At 44.6% G+C, this 18,981-nt stretch overlaps 1 protein-coding gene across 3 annotated transcripts in view; it reads left to right on the top strand.

Annotated features, from left to right (window-relative positions):
• RNFT2 (ring finger protein, transmembrane 2) overlaps positions 1-18,981 on the top strand; it is a 39,186-nt gene that overhangs the window by 826 nt on the left and 19,379 nt on the right. The window contains exons 2-8 of one of the 3 annotated variants that reach the window (XM_043497786.1): positions 1,789-1,867; positions 2,311-2,611; positions 2,740-2,798; positions 6,569-7,047; positions 8,234-8,310; positions 9,856-9,956; positions 13,147-13,300. In XM_043497786.1, coding sequence (XP_043353721.1) covers positions 2,752-2,798; positions 6,569-7,047; positions 8,234-8,310; positions 9,856-9,956; positions 13,147-13,300 — 858 coding nt within the window. In that variant the 5' untranslated portion in view covers positions 1,789-1,867; positions 2,311-2,611; positions 2,740-2,751. Of the gene's footprint in view, positions 1-1,788; positions 1,868-2,310; positions 2,799-6,568; positions 7,048-8,233; positions 8,311-9,855; positions 9,957-13,146; positions 13,301-18,981 lie in introns of all 3 variants that reach the window. The other 2 variants (XM_043497785.1, XM_038373013.2) reach the window with 2 other exon arrangements.

Raw genomic sequence — 18,981 nt, forward strand, 5'->3', positions numbered from 1 at the left:
CAAGAAGTATGGAGCCTGATTTGTTTTCTCCTGGTATAAATGCTAGTGTGCGTATGGCACAGCAGGTGCAAAATTACCATATGTCACAACATGATGTGGAACTGTCAAATCCAGACCCAACTCAGTCATTCAGGTATCTTTTGAGATGGCATCTACCCTAACAGTATCTGGCCTTCGGTTTGTAGTACTGGGAACAAGGCCAAAGATCAGCTGTCCTACTGGATCCCTAGTTAGTCTTGGTTCCTAACCCTTTGCGGTTCTCTTCACTGCCCCCACTATGGCTGATGCCTAAAAGGACGTCCCTCTGCAAAGGACCACGCTTGGCTTTGGTAGGGGAAAACATTTTCAAAGACAAATTGATGGATAGTCACCCTATAGCACAAGCTAGTGGTGCCCCAGCAGACTGAGCTCAGGGCTGGGAGAGGGGTCAGGAACTCCTGAGTTCTCACACTGACTTCTGCTCTCATCCTGCGATCAGACCTGCATGGGCAGACCTCTGCTATAACCTGGAGCCCTCTGGCTGTGCATAGGCACAGCAATCTGCTAGCACGGATCAGACTGAGGCCTTGGGCAAGTCACTTAACCTCTCTCTGACTCACTCCATTTGTAAAATGGGGGTAATATTGTGTATGTAGCTTGCAGGGGTGTTGTGAAAATGGGTTAACATTTACACAGCATCTGGGGAGAGAAAAAGTAAATTATTGTTAAAATGCTAAGTACTGTCACTATGATTGCAGCTTCAATTTTATTTGCAGGGGAGGGGGTGGGATATCTTTTATAGTATATTCTGAACCCTAAAACACAACCTTGGATTCAAAAATGTATATAACCAAAGGGCTGCCATGAGTTACAAAGAAGATGTTTGTAATCAGAACAGTCCTTGTGGTTTAGAGAGTCACCAAAGCTCCTGAATGGAATTACTTTCTTGAAGCTGATGAGTCCATCAGCCCATCTGTGTACTCTCTGTATAATGTAGTTTCAGCCATGTTTGTATGCAGTTGGTGGTTTTCCCAACTCTCTCTCTAATTATGAAAATATACAGTAAAAGAATGTCAGATGGAATGGCTGTTTGAAATGCTGAGATCCTCTTCTTGCTATTGACTCTTATCCAGCCCTTCATCCTTCTGAGGTATAGGACAAAGACAGACACCAGTAAACTGTAATCTTCAGGATCAGGCTTTACAAACCAAGGTCCTCTCTGGGTTTTGTAGATATCAAAATCCTGTGGTACTCTTTAATAGTACAGGCATCTGCTTGTGTATTCTAGCCAAAATATCCTTCTCTCCTCATTGGTTTGTCACTTAGCTCCACCTTTTGAGCTGGCTGCATTTCAGTGTTGAGATGTATATGTGTGGGGGGATATGTGTATCTTTATGTGTGTGTGTGTGTGTGTATATATATATATATATATATATATATATATATATATATGATCTTGTGAAACGCTTTGGGAGGAAAGGTTCTATGTAAAATATTTATTTTGACCCTGCTCCTGCATCTTACAATGCACAGATGGACTTCTTTGCCTGCACCTAGCCCCACTGACTTCCCTATATGTGCATCCGTTGGCTCACGTGTTGTAAGTTGGAGGACCAGGATTTTTTAATGTAATGGATAAAGTCTGTATTTGATACAATTTGCATGGCCTTTTGCTTCTCAGCCAAAGAAATGTTTATTCTATTTCCATGTATGGCCTTAGGTATAAAGAATGAGGGATGAGGAATATGGCAACAAAGGCAAAATGAGCAGAAAACTTTTGAAGTTAAATCTTTTTTTTTTCTTCTATAGCTTCCCATGAAGTATAGGCTACACGTCAAACAAGCTTAGGATATTTGAGGGAGAGTTGGGAAATATCACCAGAATAAAGGTATGTCTTTACTAGGATTGAGTTAAATCAAAGTGATTTAAGTCAACAAGCAGAATGATTATTTAAGAAAAATAGTTTCATGGACTCAAAATTGCTGCCTGAAAGAGAATAAAAAATAAATAAAACCTCATCCCAATTCTGTGAAAGGCTACTATAGCCAAGGGTCTATGGTTATTATAATCTCTGTGCTTATTCTTCTCCTACTCCAGACCCTAGTTTATTAAATAACTTGACAGTGCCCAAAAGAAGATCTGATCTTTCATATATGCACATATTTAAGGGAAGCCTGGAAAGTTTGCTAGTGTGAATTATGTGATTTACCAGGGATGCACTATGTAGCAAAAAATAAAACTGTGTTGTCCTGATTTGACTGCATTTTACGTAAAATATTACTCCCCCCCCCCCTCCTGTTGTGCTTTACATTGCCCTGAAATCTCCTTCAGAAGAAGAGGAGGAAAAGATCTTATTCCTAGACAGCAAACAGCCAATTTGTATGTCACATCTATGGTTACTGTCGGTTGTCCTGGAGTCTCTTCTCAGGTCATCTCATCGTAGGATTCTAAAGTCCATGTGACTTTCAACTTTGTTCCTTGTGCTATAGAATGTGATCTGGCTCCTTCCTGCCTCGACTGGAGAGCCGTTTCTGTGCGCTACCGAATGTCAGCGGAAAACCTTTCAAGAGTTGTTTTTTGCTAGTGTGCCAAAAAAACTGATATACTCCTGAACCATTGTTCAGAGAAGCAGGTGATTTTTGCTAACCATGTCACTGGGTGAATGGGTGTCACAGCTCTCCGACCCTCTGGGCCTTTGTTACTAGTCCCGCTGGGGATTGCTGATCTGCAACGTTAATGTTGAGTGTGCTGTGTTTCAAGGTGCTAAGGAAAATGCAGAGACGACACAGCAGCAACACTGATAGCCTTCCTCCGGAAAGGTAAGTCTTCTTTCCTCTCATGTTTCTTCCACATTCCTCTCCAACAGGCAATATTCTGATTAATTTGTTTGGTGTATCTCATACCTTTTTAGAAGGTAAAAGCTACAGGGTTAACGGAAAATATTCCTTCTTTATCTATAACATGGCAAAGCTTGCTCATGCATTGGGAGGTAGTTGATGTTTCATAGAAAAGTGAAACCATTTGTCGTGACGTGGTGCAGAATATCAGATCTGATGACCTAGTGGGCCAATCCACTATTGCAAATCCTACGCCATGGTTCCTACAGTTTGTTTATTAAAGAGACATGGTCAACATAGTTTAGGCCCAACATTTAGTGTTGTATATATACAGTTAAACATTTTTCAAATTCGGCCTAGCTCAAACTCCTGATAACCAAATTTCAGACAATCCAGAGTTATGTCCATCAAGATTTTACTGACTGAGACTGTACTTGTGGAAGTTCTAAACTCCATAGAAGAACTTTAGGCTATTGTCCTGTGGGGATCCTAAGTACTGAAGATTTGGAAGTGAACTCTGCAGGAGTGGAGGTCCTCTACAGCTATGTTCTTGAGATGTTCTTGTGGAACTCCTTAAGAACTTACCTGCAACTCCTTGGAGCTTAGGTGCTTCAGTAGACAAACTCCCGGTTAGCATAACCCCAAATTTTATGAAGATTTTGGTCTGAGACCTTCTTTAAACCAGGGTTTATCCCTTTGTACATGGATAGATAAAGGTATGCCGACTCTATTTTTAATCTTTTTTTATAGCTTCAGTGAACACAGGTTTATTGTGGTGGTGGTTTTCAATGTTAAATTTTTCTTGGGCTAGTGCATGAGAATGGGAAAATGAAATTAATCAGAAACAAAAGTGAAACTAACCAGTCTCATTTTTCTGTGAAGTTGAGGGAAATGTCTGTGAAGTGAAATGTGAAGCAAAAGATCCTGACCACTTATGATCATTAAGTATTCCATAACACTTTTCACAAGAGCAGGTTAAATCTGGTCTCCTGGTCAAATTCTGACAGGAGAGTAACTCTTCTTTTAGAAATACATGATCTGTCTCTTCTGCACTGTTAAATTATTTTCATGTTCTTGGCCAACCTCTAGTTTTGTCACCTCACACTTCCCATGATCCTACCTGGCATATAGTCTGGTGTGTGGGCTGAGCACTGGAACAGAGGTTTTGGGAGCTGAGTGGTTCATAGGATGTTGCATGGACCTTCTGACATGAGGTGGGGCTTGCCCCGAGTCAGTAAAAAATGTGTAAAGCACTTTGGGATTGATTAGGATGAAAGGTGCTGTACAAATTCAGGATTTGTATCATTATCAAATACAAAAAGTAAGCAATGTAGAGTAAACTGGACTTTTAAAAACTTTCATTTTTAATACAATCAAGTATTATCACTAACATGGGCAAGGGTTATTTAAAATATATATATATATACATATATATATAGTGAAATACTGGTCCTATTGAAGTCAGTGGCAAAGCTCCTATTGACTTCAACAGAGCCAAGATTTCACCCATAATGTTTATCTTCACAGTATCCCTTTTTAACTAGTGGCTAGTTAACCTCTTCCCTGCTGGAGGAATAGTCATGTATCTTAACAGCATTGTTCCAAACAACATCAGTGTATTTGATTAGCATATGGAGCAACTCCAGGTATGTTATATTGTCGATGTTTATGTTTTTGGAGATAAATACAGAATTGCTACTGGTGTCCCACCCTGATTCAAGGCATTAAGTGTGTCATCCAGTATGTATCTGGTTAATTCTGAACCATAGAAAAAGGTACAGTATCTGGTTGCTTTGAGTCTTTGCGGGTGCCTGCACGGAGACTCTGGGAGTGGGGTATGACTATGAAAAGCCTTGTTTAGAGCTCGCTTAGTGGGAAAGTGCCCAAGAGGGAGCTGGAGCTGGTTCCAGAGCAAGATGAAAGGCAAAGCTGTGTGCCAAATAAGAGGTCTAGGGAGGGTTATGGGCTCGAGGGGGAGAGATGGGCTACGGGAAGGTGTGGGCACTGTATGCGCCTGTGTAATCTCAGCTCGTGATCACTGTTTCTAAAATTGGAGGCTTCCAGGGATTAGGATCCCGAGAGACTGTAGCGCTGCACCGAGTGTCTATTTGTGGGTTCAACCTATTGCTGATCTTTGTATTTATTCTTTTCTCTCTCTCTCTGTCAGTGTTTATAAGTGTTTACTTTGCACTGGGCATTTTCTTTGCTAGCGACTTGCTTTGGGAATTGTCCCCTCTGTCATATGGGGTCAGACATTCCATACATTCACTGTAGAGCCATGCCACTGAACACAGACAAACAGAGCATATTTTCCCTTTGGCACGTGGCATTAGGATGAAATAATGAGATTCCTGAACTTCTTCTTGGAAACTCTCTGTAGGGTGGTGGGCTGTCTCCCCAGCACAGGAAGGGGACAAATGCTGTGCCCAAGTCTGTTTCAAACCCTTGTCTCAGGGCATAATTTATCAGTGAAACACAAAATTCAGGTGCAACGCCAAAACAAATGCAGGTGGATAGTCTCTTCCCTTAAATCCTCTGTTGGGTCATGTGACAGGGAAGTAGCTCTTTCTGGCTGTTTTACCCCATTGTAAAGGGGTGGACTCACCCCTGCAGTGCCTCCTGCTGGTTGTTGGGAATTAGCTCTTTTCCAGCCTGGAGCGCTCTCTGCAAGCCAGTGATCCGCACAGCTCTGGCCCCCGTGTCCCTCACAGACCCCGGTACCCCTTTCTCTGGGGTTCTGCCCCCTGGCAGTACCCCCACACTCTGCCTCTGGATCTCCCCTTCCTGGGGAACCCCCAACCCACTATCCCCACCTTGCCTCAGTCTGGGCTACTGCCAGTCATCACCAAGCCCCTGCTCCCTGGGGCAGACTGCAGTGTAAAGGCCACTCATCATAGGCAAGGAGGTTCGGACCCGCTGTCTTCCTCTGCCTTGGACCAGGCCCTATAGCCTGGGGAGTTGCCAGCCTGGAGCATCCCGCTCAGCCTGCTCCTTCCCTAGCGCTGCTGCACCACCCTCAGTACGCACGCACGCTGGCTGGCTCTGCTCTCTCCCAGCCTGGAGAGAGACTCCTTGGGCCTCTGGCTCACAGCCTTTTTATACAGGCCAGCTGGGGCCTGATTGGGGCACGGCCCAGCTGCGGCTGCTTCCCCAATCAGCCATCCCCGGCCACAGCCCTCTCCAGGGATGCTTTTAACCCCTTCTATTTTAGGAGTGGGGTAGCCACCCTGCTACACCCATGTTGTTGTCATTTGGCTTTCCCTCCAGACAATGCCAGGATGGCAGTTGGTCACCCTTAAATAAAGTGGGAAGAGCCTGGCAAGTGGAGCTGTTAGGTCATTTATTTGGGATGACACAGTTAATTCACTCGTGGGTAGTGTGGCCATCCCAGATTTGTACCGATAAAAAATGTACACCACTGCCCACGCTGTTTTGCATACACTATGTGTTTATTGTCAAAACCATTTTAGAGATGATGTAGAGTTTTGAATTGGCTGGTAACTGGGCTGTTTTTGGGAACCCTCCAACACTGATTTAAAAAGCCAGCGAGGAGCTCAGGCACTTTATGACCCATATGGGAGTGGGGGAAGCAACAGTATTTGACCAGCACCATTGAACTGCCTAACGACTCCAGCCATGCCAAGGTGAATTGAGTCCAGCCTCAGTGCTCTGGAGAATCAGGAGGATGCTTTTCCCAGTGCACAGCTGGTTGTTTGATGGTTCCCGCTGTGGGGTCTCTTTCCCCATTGCAGAAGCCGGAGTCAGACTGTCAGTTCTGAGGCCAGCGTGGAGGAAGGTGGAGTTTTCGAAGGTTTGAAGGCTGAAACTCCCTCACCCCAGCAGCTCTTCTCGGGGCTGGCAGGCATCCCATCTGGTACCATCCCAACTACCCCATTCCAGTCAGGTTTGGTCCTGGGTTCCTCAGCAGGAGGTGGGGATGTGTTCATTCAGATGCCAGCCCCAAGGGAAGAAGGGGCCAGCAGAACAGAAGGAGCTCCATTCCACCACCGGCAGCAGCCCCATCACTATCACCATGGCCACCATCGGGGATCCTCTCTGTTGCACATGGCTAGTGGAGACCGACACGGACACGCAGAAGACAATCCTGAGGACCAGCCTGGGACTCCTGCCCCTGCCCTCTCGGAGCTGAAGGCTGTGATCTGCTGGCTCCAGAAGGGGCTTCCCTTCATCCTGATACTCCTGGCTAAAGTTTGTTTTCAGCATAAGCTTGGTAAGCAGCCAACTCGCCATCTTCATTTGGTTCCAAGGTTGAGAGAGGGTGGTTCAGCAACTGGGTCCTGCCGCAGTGTCCGCTGTGTTCATCTCTGTAAGAATTCTTAGAGGTAGCAAATTCAGTGGGTAAAGGGGACCTAGGCGGTTAGGGGTGAAGCTACCTGTCTTTAGGCATCCTGCCTTTTCTTCCCCTTTAATATCATTACTAGCTGTTACAGCTGAGTGAGGCCCATGTTTGATGTCCTGTCCTGCCATGTGGCAGACTCTTGTTCTGTTCCTTGTCTTGGTCTCTCTCCCTGCCCCTCTCCATTCTCACTCAGACCTCTCCAGGGGAGAGATGGGATGGGAATGCTTACAGCAGCCTCTGCTGGTCAGATCTTGTGTGGCACTGAAAGTCTCAGAAGGGATTCGAATTGTGCTTGGCTGGAAGGATGGTAGCTGAGAGATGGGATCCGATGGGATCACCAGTTAAACTTTACAACTGAGATTTTCAAAGCTGCCTAAAGGATTCAGGCACCCAGTTTCCTTTACTTTTAATGGGAATTGGGCATCCAGATCCCTTAGTGGCCTTGAAAAATCTCAGACTACAATCCTCCTTTTAAACGTTAATTTGTAGATGGAGTATGTAACTGGTGAATATTTGACTTTATGGATGCTGATATCTCTGGCTAGAGGAAGCCATAATGTGCAAGTTTACCACCAACACCCTCCCCACCCCCAACGCACATCAATCCTCAGCCCTGGGTCACAACATAGCGTTGCCAGTGCACCTCAGTCTTGATCTGCAGAACCAGCTGCTATTCCAGTCTTTCCTCCTTCCCTACCTCTGTTCGTGCAACTCGGGCATGCCCTGCAGTGCCTTTGCTATCATGTTCCTGGGTCTCTCTTGAACAGAGGCTGCAATTTCTTCAGTATTGTATCAGACTGGGTGGCAGCTTGTAATTCTGGGCATATACGCACTGGAAATGGTCATGACACATTCATGTTAATTTGGCTTGTGATCTGAACCCCGCTCTCCAGAATTTAGCAGCCAGTGTGTTAGCATCCCCCACTATATCCAGCAATTACAGGTGTTGTGTTTGTATGTTTGCTTTAAACCTAAAACGTTGAGTATAAAATAATTTAACAATGTGAATACTGCCTCCCCGGCTCAACAGCCCTTTGATGGGTATTTTTCCTTGCAGGGATTGCTGTGTGCATTGGTATGGCGAGCACATTTGCATATGCTAACTCAACTCTCCGAGAACAGGTCTCTTTGAAGGTGAGTACAGTATCTTGCTCTATGGTGTTCCTGAGGCATTGCTCTTAATATGCAACATAATGCTGATGCCAGATCTTGTCTTGCACTTTGTGGATGAAACAATGAATGTGCACAGATTTTTTTGCATATATGAACACTCTGTTCCCTCCCTGCCCCACACAGCCTCCCTGTCTTGCTGGAAGCCTGGTATAGTGGTTAGAGAATGAAAAATCAGAACTGGTTTCTATTCCTGGCCCTGCCACTGATTTCCAGTGCAACTTCAAGCAACAGCTATGTGCCCCAGTTTCCCTATATGTAATAGTGGATAATAATGCCCCTTTCACCAGGATGTGGTGAGGCTTAATTCATTAATGCTTACAGAGAGCTTGGAGATTTTCAGATGAAAGATGCTATAGAAGTATTACTTATTAATATACTTGGTGTTCTGGTTACATCTTAAATAAACCAATTGGCTTCTTCAGGTATCATGTTTTATAGTCTCATTGGGATCTCTCAACAGCATGGCAGTGCCAGGTTGGGGCTGCATTTTCATATAGATGATATGTGAGTGGCATAAATATATAATTACATGGTAATGAAATAAATGTGACAAAATGCGAACTGATGGGATAAATTGCCCAATTAGGTATTAATTATCTCTGTTTTGCACATTTAACTGCCAAACCTTACCCTGTCCATTAATCCGTTTGCTTGAAGACTCAATCTAGCATTCCTCTGAACAGCTTCACAGAGCCACATTTTTACTAAATAAACCTGCCCGAAAAATTCTTTCTCATTTTCCCTCCCAAATGGGGAATTTCCTTCTCAAAATTACATGGGTCCAAGGCTCAGAAGAGGCAACTTTCAGACCTTCACATGTGCTGAGTTTAGGATCTAATATTCTGTCATTCATTCCCATCTTCACAGATGTAGAATTTACACTACTGTTGGTTTTTTCATCTGTTCAGTTGTTTCTTGCTTATATCACATGCTCTGAAACCTCCCTGCATCCAAACACGGTCCATTCATGCTCTATGCAGTATGTTCTAGGTATGATAATGGTCTAAAAGAGTTTAGATAATATATTGTTTTGAAAGCTACATGTTTAGATGTGATAGGTCCAGTTATCAAATGTGTCCCCTGATAAGGCCATCCAGATCCTGCCTATGGAAGCACAGACCTATGGTACAGTATATCTGCTCCTACTTATCAAACTGAGTGTAAGCATGCAGGATTTGGATGTCCTGTTGAGGCACCCACCTTTGAAAATGTTATGTGGGTCTGACTCTCCCTTTTTGCCAGTGTAATTCCCTTGATTTCAATGGAGTAACTCTGCTTGATAAAGTAAACGAGAGCAGATTCTGGTCCTGTTTATCTGTGTCTGTACCTTGCTGCCTATTTTTATGTCTCACTCCCATGTAAATAACTAATTACTGAATGCTCAGAAGTGTGTGTCTGTCCCCTGGGTTGGTCTCACATTTTTCAGCAGTTAAAGGCTTGGTGCACAATATGCATGTTCCCTTTAGACTTTTGAATATGTCTTGTCTGCCTCTTGTTTGTGCTCAGGAGAAGAGGTCGGTGCTGATTGTCTTCTGGATCCTGGCCTTCCTCCTGGGGAATACCTTATACTTGCTTTACACTTTCAGCTCCCAGCAGCTATACAACAGGTGGGCATGTGGTAACTCCTACCTGGTGGAAACAGGCAGTAATTGCCAGGGTGGATCAGAGGGTACCCACCTTCTCTCACACTTTTGTGAGATGAAAATGTAGTTCCATGGAATCTGCCATCTCTGCTACGGTAAATGGAGGAAAAGCATGCGAGTCACTTTTTGCCCATGGAAGCTGGGATTTTCTATCATGGTGTAACTGAGATACAGAGAGCCAGGGTGCTGGAACCAGATGATAATACTGACATTCATTTTCCCTTCCCAAAATGGCTTCTTTCCATTGCTATGTATCAGGCTTTTACTCTGTTACTAAAGATGGACTTGAGTAGTAACATTTAGATTTGGATCCAGAGCCAAATGTTCCCAGCATTTGGGGGTGTTTGGATCTGGTGCAAATAGGGACCAGTCTCCAAATTTAGTTATGGAGCTCAGCTTTTCCGAAGCTGAGGGTTTTGGTTGGGGTCAATCTCTTATTACAATGGTAAAGGAAGAATTAAATGCCAAAAATGGGAGAAGCTATTGGAGTTAGGCTAAGCGAGTGTAACTAGGATAAATGGGGTGAAATGATGCAAAGGCAAATTTAGGCCAAAAGTTAAGAAAATTGGTCTGATAGTGAGATCTGTACCCCTGCGGAATAATTTCCCAAGGGAAGTTGTGGGAGTCCCACTGATTGAGACTTGGAACTGTATATATTAAAGAAATCATTGGATTATGCATTGTATTGAAGAGTCTTGCATCAGATGAGCAACAATAGCTTAGATGACATCACAGGTAGAGTGTTTCTATTTTTAATTGTGATAAGGCAGCGGTAATAGAACCATCTCTTCCCTGGAAAAAATGCATAGTGAATGGTAGAATGTTTGTACGCTCAGAACCATGGCACCCATCTGAATTTGCTTTATTAAACCAAATTTATCATTAGCAGTTATTAGAAATACCTGTGTCTTTAACTGTTGCTTGGAGAAAAATGAGTTTCATTTGACCCCAACACTCCGAATTATTTTATTTCAAAAAAATATGACTCTCATCTGGGATTCTGCCTGGGTTTTTGGAGTGAAGGGGTTGCTGTAGTATGAATCAGACTGGAAGCAGACGAGTGAAGAGACATGTTAGGGAAAGCTGCAGTTCAGAGGCTCTGGAGGGAAGGATTGGGTCAGAGTGGTATAGGAGAAACAGGTTGAGAGAATGTGCTGGAAAGGCTGCCATAGTGGGCAGCCAGGAAACAGACGGCAGCAAGGAGGCTGCTGGGAGGCTCTGAGCAGCAGGGGGGGTGAGATGGGGGTGTGGGGGAGCTGATGAGGCCAGGCAGATTTGGAAAGGAGCAGCAGAGGTGAGCTGGGAGAGGGGCAAGTTAGTTCAAAGAGTTTCAGCAAAACAGGCATATTGTGCCCCTTTGTTTGGGGAGTGATGTGTTGATGTGAAAGGGTTAAATATATTGAAAAGGCTGACAAAGAGTTCCACACCAAGGCCTGATCCACCAAGCAGCCCCATGCAGAGTCCCCTGGACTTCAGCCATGCTCCTCGTGGATGGAGAGGTCTGTCTCTGTGGAGACCATGGCAGCACTGGGGCCCGGAGTCCTGCATAGGCTGGTGAGGTTAGAAATTGCCATTTGCTTTTTGTTCCTTTCAGTTATTTTTCATTTCCTGATTTTGCTGCTGTTTTTGTGTATTTATTTTCCTAGCCCACAATAATATTTAAGTCTCTGATTTTGTTTCTGTTTTTAGGGTTTAATTTTACCTGTTATGCAGTGCCAGAGTTGTGAGTATTTTAATTTCAGGCTTTTTGTTTCGGGTTTTTCTTGTTAAGTTTTTGCTTTTTACATGAGAGCTTGGTGGACAGTAATAGTGACAAGAAGCCCCTTGTGACTGCTGAAGAAGGTCCTGATTTAATCGGTACCCCATGCAGTGGTTTCCTGAAGTACTGGTAGCATAGCCTCCTCCTACCTAAGGGAGCAAATATTCAACTCAGTGTCCAGTCCCAGTTACTGAACTGGGGGCGGCAGGAGGAGGAAAAAGAGAGGCATCTTTCTGCTGTTCTGTGAAGGCTCTTCTAGCCCGTGGCTGAAGTACACTTGCACATTCCCTAATGTGTCCCCAATGCACATGAGGGGGTTAATCAGATCATGTGTGCCGCAGTGGATACTCTGACCCTACTGCACCCATGCCCCGCTCCTTCTTGTTCAGTGTGAGCTGCTGGGCTGAATGCCGCACATGGAGCATGTACACCTTGAACAGCTGCCTGGAGTCCAGCCTTCTGTCGCTCTGCAGCAGAACCATGCTGGTTTCTACGGCCCCAGGATCCTTTGCAGCTGCAGGGTCTGCATGCTGAGCCCTGCTGGGTCACTGCTCTCCACCTCCCATTAGTTTATGTTTGCTGGAATCCGTGACCGAGCTTGGATTCCCCTTCCTATAGGTTTGGAATACATGCACTTCAATAGGCGATGCTGATTCACAGAGCCCAGGTCTTAGTTGGCCTCAAAAGTTTGTGAGCCACTGTCTCAGTGCAATTACCCCATGCTGAATGGCTCTGGGCGTTCTGTGCCTAATGCAGTGCAGCCCTTATCACATGCCTGTCCTGCATACCCAGCTAGCTTAGTGCTGTGGAGAAGGTTGCTCCTGCAGTAGTTCTGCTTTTGCCAGAATGTGCTTTTGTGGGGCTTCAAGACTGGTCTACAGAGCACGGTGCTCTTGCATCGGTCTGTGCTGTTCCTACTGAGGAATGGCAACTACCCACAGCGCGGCTCTGAGCTGCAGTGGAGTGCATGTTTCAGAGCATTCCCCAGTGGTAAAGATGGAGCGATGTAGGTGGCTTTTCCTTCAGGAAGAGGATTGAGGGGGAAAACTTGGAGATCAGAGCTGCTGATATTGGGAACACCCCCCTAGAGGGATGTTTCTTTTATCGGCCTGGAGTGCAGGGGTTAACTTCCAACATAGGCTTTGTGGATGACTATGTTCCCTTTATTGAAAATGGGCAAGTCTGAAGCCATTGACCTCAGTGTGGCTGAATAAGAGCAGGCATGAGGCAAAGGCCCGGAGGGACTATGGGACTAACCTGCTGACCTTGCTCCTGTTACACTTGCTCTTAAGAACCTGTGCTCACGTTTGGTGGAGTCCCTGGGCCCATTCTTTGTACTGGAGCTTTGATGAAGGGCAGATGATGTGCCATTCATTAATGTTTGGGTCTTTTCAGCCTGATATTTCTGAAACCCAACCTGGAGAGCCTGGATTTCTTTGACCTGATGTGGACTGTGGGGATCACGGACTTTGTGCTGAAGTATCTCACCATCTCTTTGAAATGCCTGGTCGTTGCCCTGCCTAAAATCATTCTGGCTGTCAAGTCAAAGGTAAAGGACTCCACTTTCTTCCTGGTCCTTGTCTGATGGGAGCCACACAATGAAACTATGCCTCTGAGGTTAGATACAGATTCTGCTTGGTCCTTGCCTGGGTGTGCAAAGGCAATGGAGTCTCCATTTCCCCAAACCCTTGCATGATTTGTGTAAGGACCAGACAGATTTTCACTCCTATGTTCAAGGTAGGGTGGGGGCTGCTGGCTCCCTCCCTCCCTCCCAGAACTGCATATTGCCCCAAAAAGGGAAGGGAGGAGGTGGGGCTATAGCCAACAACAATGGGTGAGAGTGAAGCACTGCCCCTTGCTACAGGCTGTGGGCAGTTTGCACTATCTAGCCTTTTGTGAACAAACTGCCCCCCTCTTTCCTCCCTCTGCTGGAAAAACAGTAGATTAAAGTGATAAAAATTGCATGCTTTGTGGAAGACAAGCATCCGTATCTGTGTAACTGATAACACTTTAGATTATTAAAATGGAATTTTAAAAATCTGATTTACCATGTATGCAGTAGAACTGGTCACAATTTTTCAAATATCAACATTTTGATGAAAATGTGATGTTAGGGAAGAAAAAATCCTGGAAAGTTTTGGTAAAATTTTTGTACCATTCCTGGGTTATTTTCTGACTGACTGTAGAACTGGTAGAAACTTTTCTGTTATATATACTTATTAATTGATACAATCTTTCTCCCTTCCCTCACCATTCTTGTTTTTAACCTGAATTCTATCATCTCTCATTGTGTACGATGAAACTAAACAAGCCAGGGTCACTTCATGTTTAGAATCCATTTCATTTTATGGACTTGGTTTCCTGATGTGCATGCGGGATCTCAGTGCTCTTGCATCTGAGTTCTTATGGCAGGTGAATGTTTGTTTAAAAAAAGTAGTTTCTAATTTTGGGCACTGAACCTGAGATCTTCGCGGTCATTGTCATCTGTCCCCCCCCCCCGGGGCTGATCTTCAGAGATGCTGGCATTCTTCTTTCTGAGTCAGTACTTATCCAATCCCCCAGCATGTTTAGGATACATTATGCTGCAGTGATTCTTGGATGAGATGTGAAACTCTGGTTCGGAGCTCTTGTGTTCACTGCAGACCTGTAACTCTTTTTATTTTATTGTTTTACAAGAATAGATGTGTTAACCCCAGTGTTCTGGGAACATTCCAGCTTAAATAATTACTTTATATCATCCTAAAGGTTTGTCTGCATACAGGTTAAAGCAGCACAATGCCTCCTTCCTGTGTGGATGCAGTTTGGTGGGTCTGAAGGTGCCTTATATGGGTATAGCTTATTCTTGTAAGGGAAGGGGAAAAAGCTATATTGGCACCTTTGCACCCAAAGCAGGAGCAGTACGCATTTAACTATTTCAGTAGAAAATTGCATCCCTAACTGAAACTGTTCCATCGATACTGAAACTATGTGTAGACTAGGTCTCAGTGTATGATGGTTTTTCACTTCCTGTCCTAAACAGTTGTGTAAAGTTCCTGTTCACTATTAGAGCTGGCATGTTCTCCTTCCCCCACCCGAAACCCATCACTAGTGATGGATGTGGTAAGTAGAGCTTGTGGATCAGTTAAATTTTGTAAGGAGACACTTTGGTGGCCTTTGGAATGAAAGGCACTATATAAATGCAAGATATTACTATCATCATCCCTCACTGAAAGCACTTAAAGGGAATTTTTAAAGCGGGAATAGTTATGCTTACAAATAACATGGGTGGCAGGGGAGTTGAGCTGTTTGTTCCTGTGCACCAGGGGTACTTGAGATGGTTATTAATTTATCTCTGGCGATTGTCCAGTTCTTTTTTTTTCTCTATTATTGTTATTATTTTATTTTGGGAGATTAATGTGCTGGGTCAGAGCATAATCCAGCTTGCAAAAAAAGTGATGTGAATAGTCATCCCAAGATAAATTGCTGCACTGGAAAAGGTTCACAGCCTTTGCTTGCTAGTCTGAGAGCTATCTCAAGTACTCATTAATCCTTGTCCGGGGAGAAGAAAGAGACTGGGTCTTTATTTGCAGCTACACTGGGAGGCTGGTAAGATCACATCTGTCAAGGACCTATAATGGCTTGCAGCACAGATGCTTCATTTTTAATACCTTTTTCTGCATAGTGATATTTCTCCAATTTTTTTTTGTCCATTTTTGTCTTGAGATGCTGTTGATGGTTTCTCTGTCCCTTGACATCTGAGGCTCTGTTGCTATCACTTAATCATGGGTTTGCGCACGCACGCACGCGCATACACACACACACACTGTTTTCTCTGTATCCGTCAAACCATTTGGGGCGGTGATATGTTCTGATCTTGAAAACTAAGCAGGATCGGACTTGAAAGGGAGACCTCGAAGAAAAACCCAGCACACTACAGGAAGTGCTGTTAGTGATGGAGTCGAGCAGGTTTTGCTGAGCTGATGCCCCGTCTTAGTTTTAGGGCGCATTGAGATGCTGGAGGCTCCACTGGCAGAGGAGAACCCAAGCTCTCGTCCACTTAAGAGTATTGAAGATCCTAAGTTGCATCAATCTTGAGGTATGTCTACACTGCAGCTGGAAGCATGCCTCCCAGCCTGGGTAGAGAGCTCAAGCAAAGCTAGTATGTCTAGCACACTAAAAATGGATGTTGCAGCACAAGCTACCTGCCTGAATACAAGCCCGTCCAATCTCCAGGGTTCAAGTTGGAGTGGCTAGCCTGTGCCACAATGTCCATGCTGCTATTTTTAGCATACTAGCTCAAGTGAACCTAGAAAGTGTCTACCTCCACACGCTGGGAGGCATGCTCCCATTTGCAGTGTAGACATACTCTTTGTGTTTTGGCCAAAATCCATTTGAGGTATTTACAGTCTGACAGCTCCTCTTGCAATGTCATCCAGATAGGGTATTCTTCACTTTCTGCCCAAAATTATAATTATGGCGTTGCTCTTTGCAGTTTAAACAGCTGCTGCTTTCCATTTCCAATGGTCTCAAGTTGCAGTGGGGGAGGTCTAGGTTGGATATTGGGAAACACTATTTCACTAGGAGGGTAGTGAAGCACTAGAATGGGTTACCTAGGGAGGTGGCGGAATCTCCATCCTTAGAGGTTTTTAAGGCCCAGCTTGACAAAGCCCTGGCTGGGATGATTTAGTTGGGGATTGGTCCTGCTTTGAGCAGGGGGTGGGACTAGATGGCCTCCTGAGGTCCCTTCCAACCCTGATATTCTATGAGTCTGTGATTTCATTGATGGCTACAGCCTAATGGTGGGGGATGTGAGTCTTATCTATATGTGGCTAATGTAGCAAAATGCTTTGGGATCCTTCAAGGTGAAAGCTACCAGAGGAATGTCCACTTAAAATCAGAGTGGAGAGATGGATGCTTATTTCAGCTGCCATGAGATAATGCTGGTGCTACTGGATTCTTCCTGATCAAAGCAGTGGTTTCCAGCTGCCAGGCCTAGGACCAGGAGTGGAGAACCTTATGCCACCAGTGAAAGAGATGATATAGTTCAACATCATGGAGAAGGAAGGGGATGGGCCAGGATTTTCTCCTGTGTTTGCTGGCAGTGCCTCTCTGGTGTTCAGCAATGGTTATAGTGAAACTTGGTAACTGGGGCCTAATGTACAGGCTTTTATCTTTCTCAGTTTGACTTCAGACCTGTCACTTTCAGATTAGTCCCATCTTTCTGAGTCCAAAACTACTCTGGCTCTTCTGGCCACTCCTTAAGATTTTCCCACCCTTCATCAAAGTTCCCAGGCTTTTCTGAACATTATGTGGCTTTCTCCAATGCTCTCATTCTCCTCTTTCTCTTGGGCATGTTGAAAATCCTTGGGTTGGGAGGGAGACTAGGAATAGAGGTTTGATAAGAGGTATGGAGTAGTAGTCTGATCCAGGCCAAGAACCCAGGAATTCCTGAGTTCTAATCTCATCTCTGACACTGCGTCCTTTGATAAGTCACTCACAAGTTTTCAAAAGGGGCTTCTGTCCTGAGTGGTCAACTTTAGATAGCTCAGCCCTGACTTTCAGAGGTGCTGAATACCTACCATTGGGACTACTCACAAGGGCACAGACTTGGTGCATGCCTAAATCTTTTCAGTACCAGGACCCAAATCACAATGGGCCATATTAAATGCCCTGGATATTTGGGAGTATTTGGGTCCAGATCTTTAAAAGGAGTGATAAGTATTTATTAGTACTATTATTTCATTAAAGTGCTTTAAAACAATTGAGCCCTTGGATTTATTTTCCCCCCTCTAAATGGAGCTTCTGGTTTCCATGATTCTCCTGGGGAAGATGGATAATACGAAACAGGACCAGGAAAGCCCTTTTGCCGTGAAGAAAAGTTGCCCCCATCAATTGTTTAAAAGGCTCCAGCAATCAAGATTCCTTGGATGGAAGTTTGCCCCTCGTAGAAGCCTGGTTCCTTTCTCTCTTACCTCACACATTTTTGCATCTTTTTCTCTTTTTTTGTTTGTTCCCCTTTATTCCATTCCCTGGAAGAGCAGCAAAGATTGTTTAATAGCCACATGGGGAGGGGATGGGGGAGTTTCACATGCACCTGGGATTTTCTAAACTGCAATCTTCAGTAAGTGTATCTTTTCTGTTTATTTACTTTTAATTCCACACCCACCAAGCTGTCGTTCCTTAGCAGTGGAGATGAAAAGCTGCCATTTATAGATGTATAACAATGGAGGCCTTCACAGGCCACATGGCTCCTGCAGTTTAATTTACTTTAATTCATTTTATATTGAACCAAATGATAGTTGTTGGGGTTTTTTTTTAATGGAGAGCTTTCAGCATGTGGGGTGGCAGCCAAGCCCCACTCCTGTGGAAATTAGGAACCCAGCTGCTATTTAAATTTCTGCTCTGCTCCACTGGGCTTTTTTAGGTGGAAAAAGAGGCCTTTTTAACATAGTGGGTAATTTACATTCTGTCATTATAGGCCTGATCCTGCTCCCATTAAAATGCTCTACTGGCTTCAAAGGTGCAGGGTTGGACCCTGTGCCTGAAATTGCCACCCTTCCACTCCTCTATTCAGTTCAGTCTCCCTTTACTCTCTTCCCCCCCTCCTCACGGCATGGCCATAGTTTGTCTCATGATCTGTGGCTTCAGCGTTGGCCTGGATGCAGTGTGGGAGACACGACACGGAGGGTTCTTTTGTGTAACTCACATTCCATGACTAAGTTTTTCCCAATCCTCTGCTGCAGTGTGACTGAAAAACAATGGTTTCTTCCGATAGCGGTGCTAGCCAAAGGGGTCCATTCCTCTCTCGTCCTTGATGACACTTGAATCTGCAAAGGAAGAGATGACTCACACATTCACATGTCGCAGTCCGTTCCTGGTAACAAACTATGCCTTGATCACCACAAAGCCAAGTGGTTATGGTGCTTACTTCAACAAAAAAGCTTCAAAAACAGACTCCAACGAGAGACTGCTGAATTGGAATTAATTTGCAAACTGGATACAATTAACTTAGGCTTGAATAGAGACTGGGAATGGATGAGTCATTACACAAAGTAAAACTATTTCCCCATGGTATTTCTCCCTCCCACCCCACCCCCCACTGTTCCTCTGATATTCTTGTTAACTGCTGGAATTAGCCTACCTGCTTGTCACCATGAAAGGTTTTCCTCCTTCCCCCCCCTGCTGTTGGTGATGGCTTATCTTAAGTGATCACTCTCCTTACAGTGTGTATGATAAACCCATTGTTTCATG

This window comes from Dermochelys coriacea, chromosome 15 (assembly GCF_009764565.3).
Source record: "Dermochelys coriacea isolate rDerCor1 chromosome 15, rDerCor1.pri.v4, whole genome shotgun sequence".
NCBI classification, from domain to species: Eukaryota; Metazoa; Chordata; order Testudines; family Dermochelyidae; genus Dermochelys; species Dermochelys coriacea.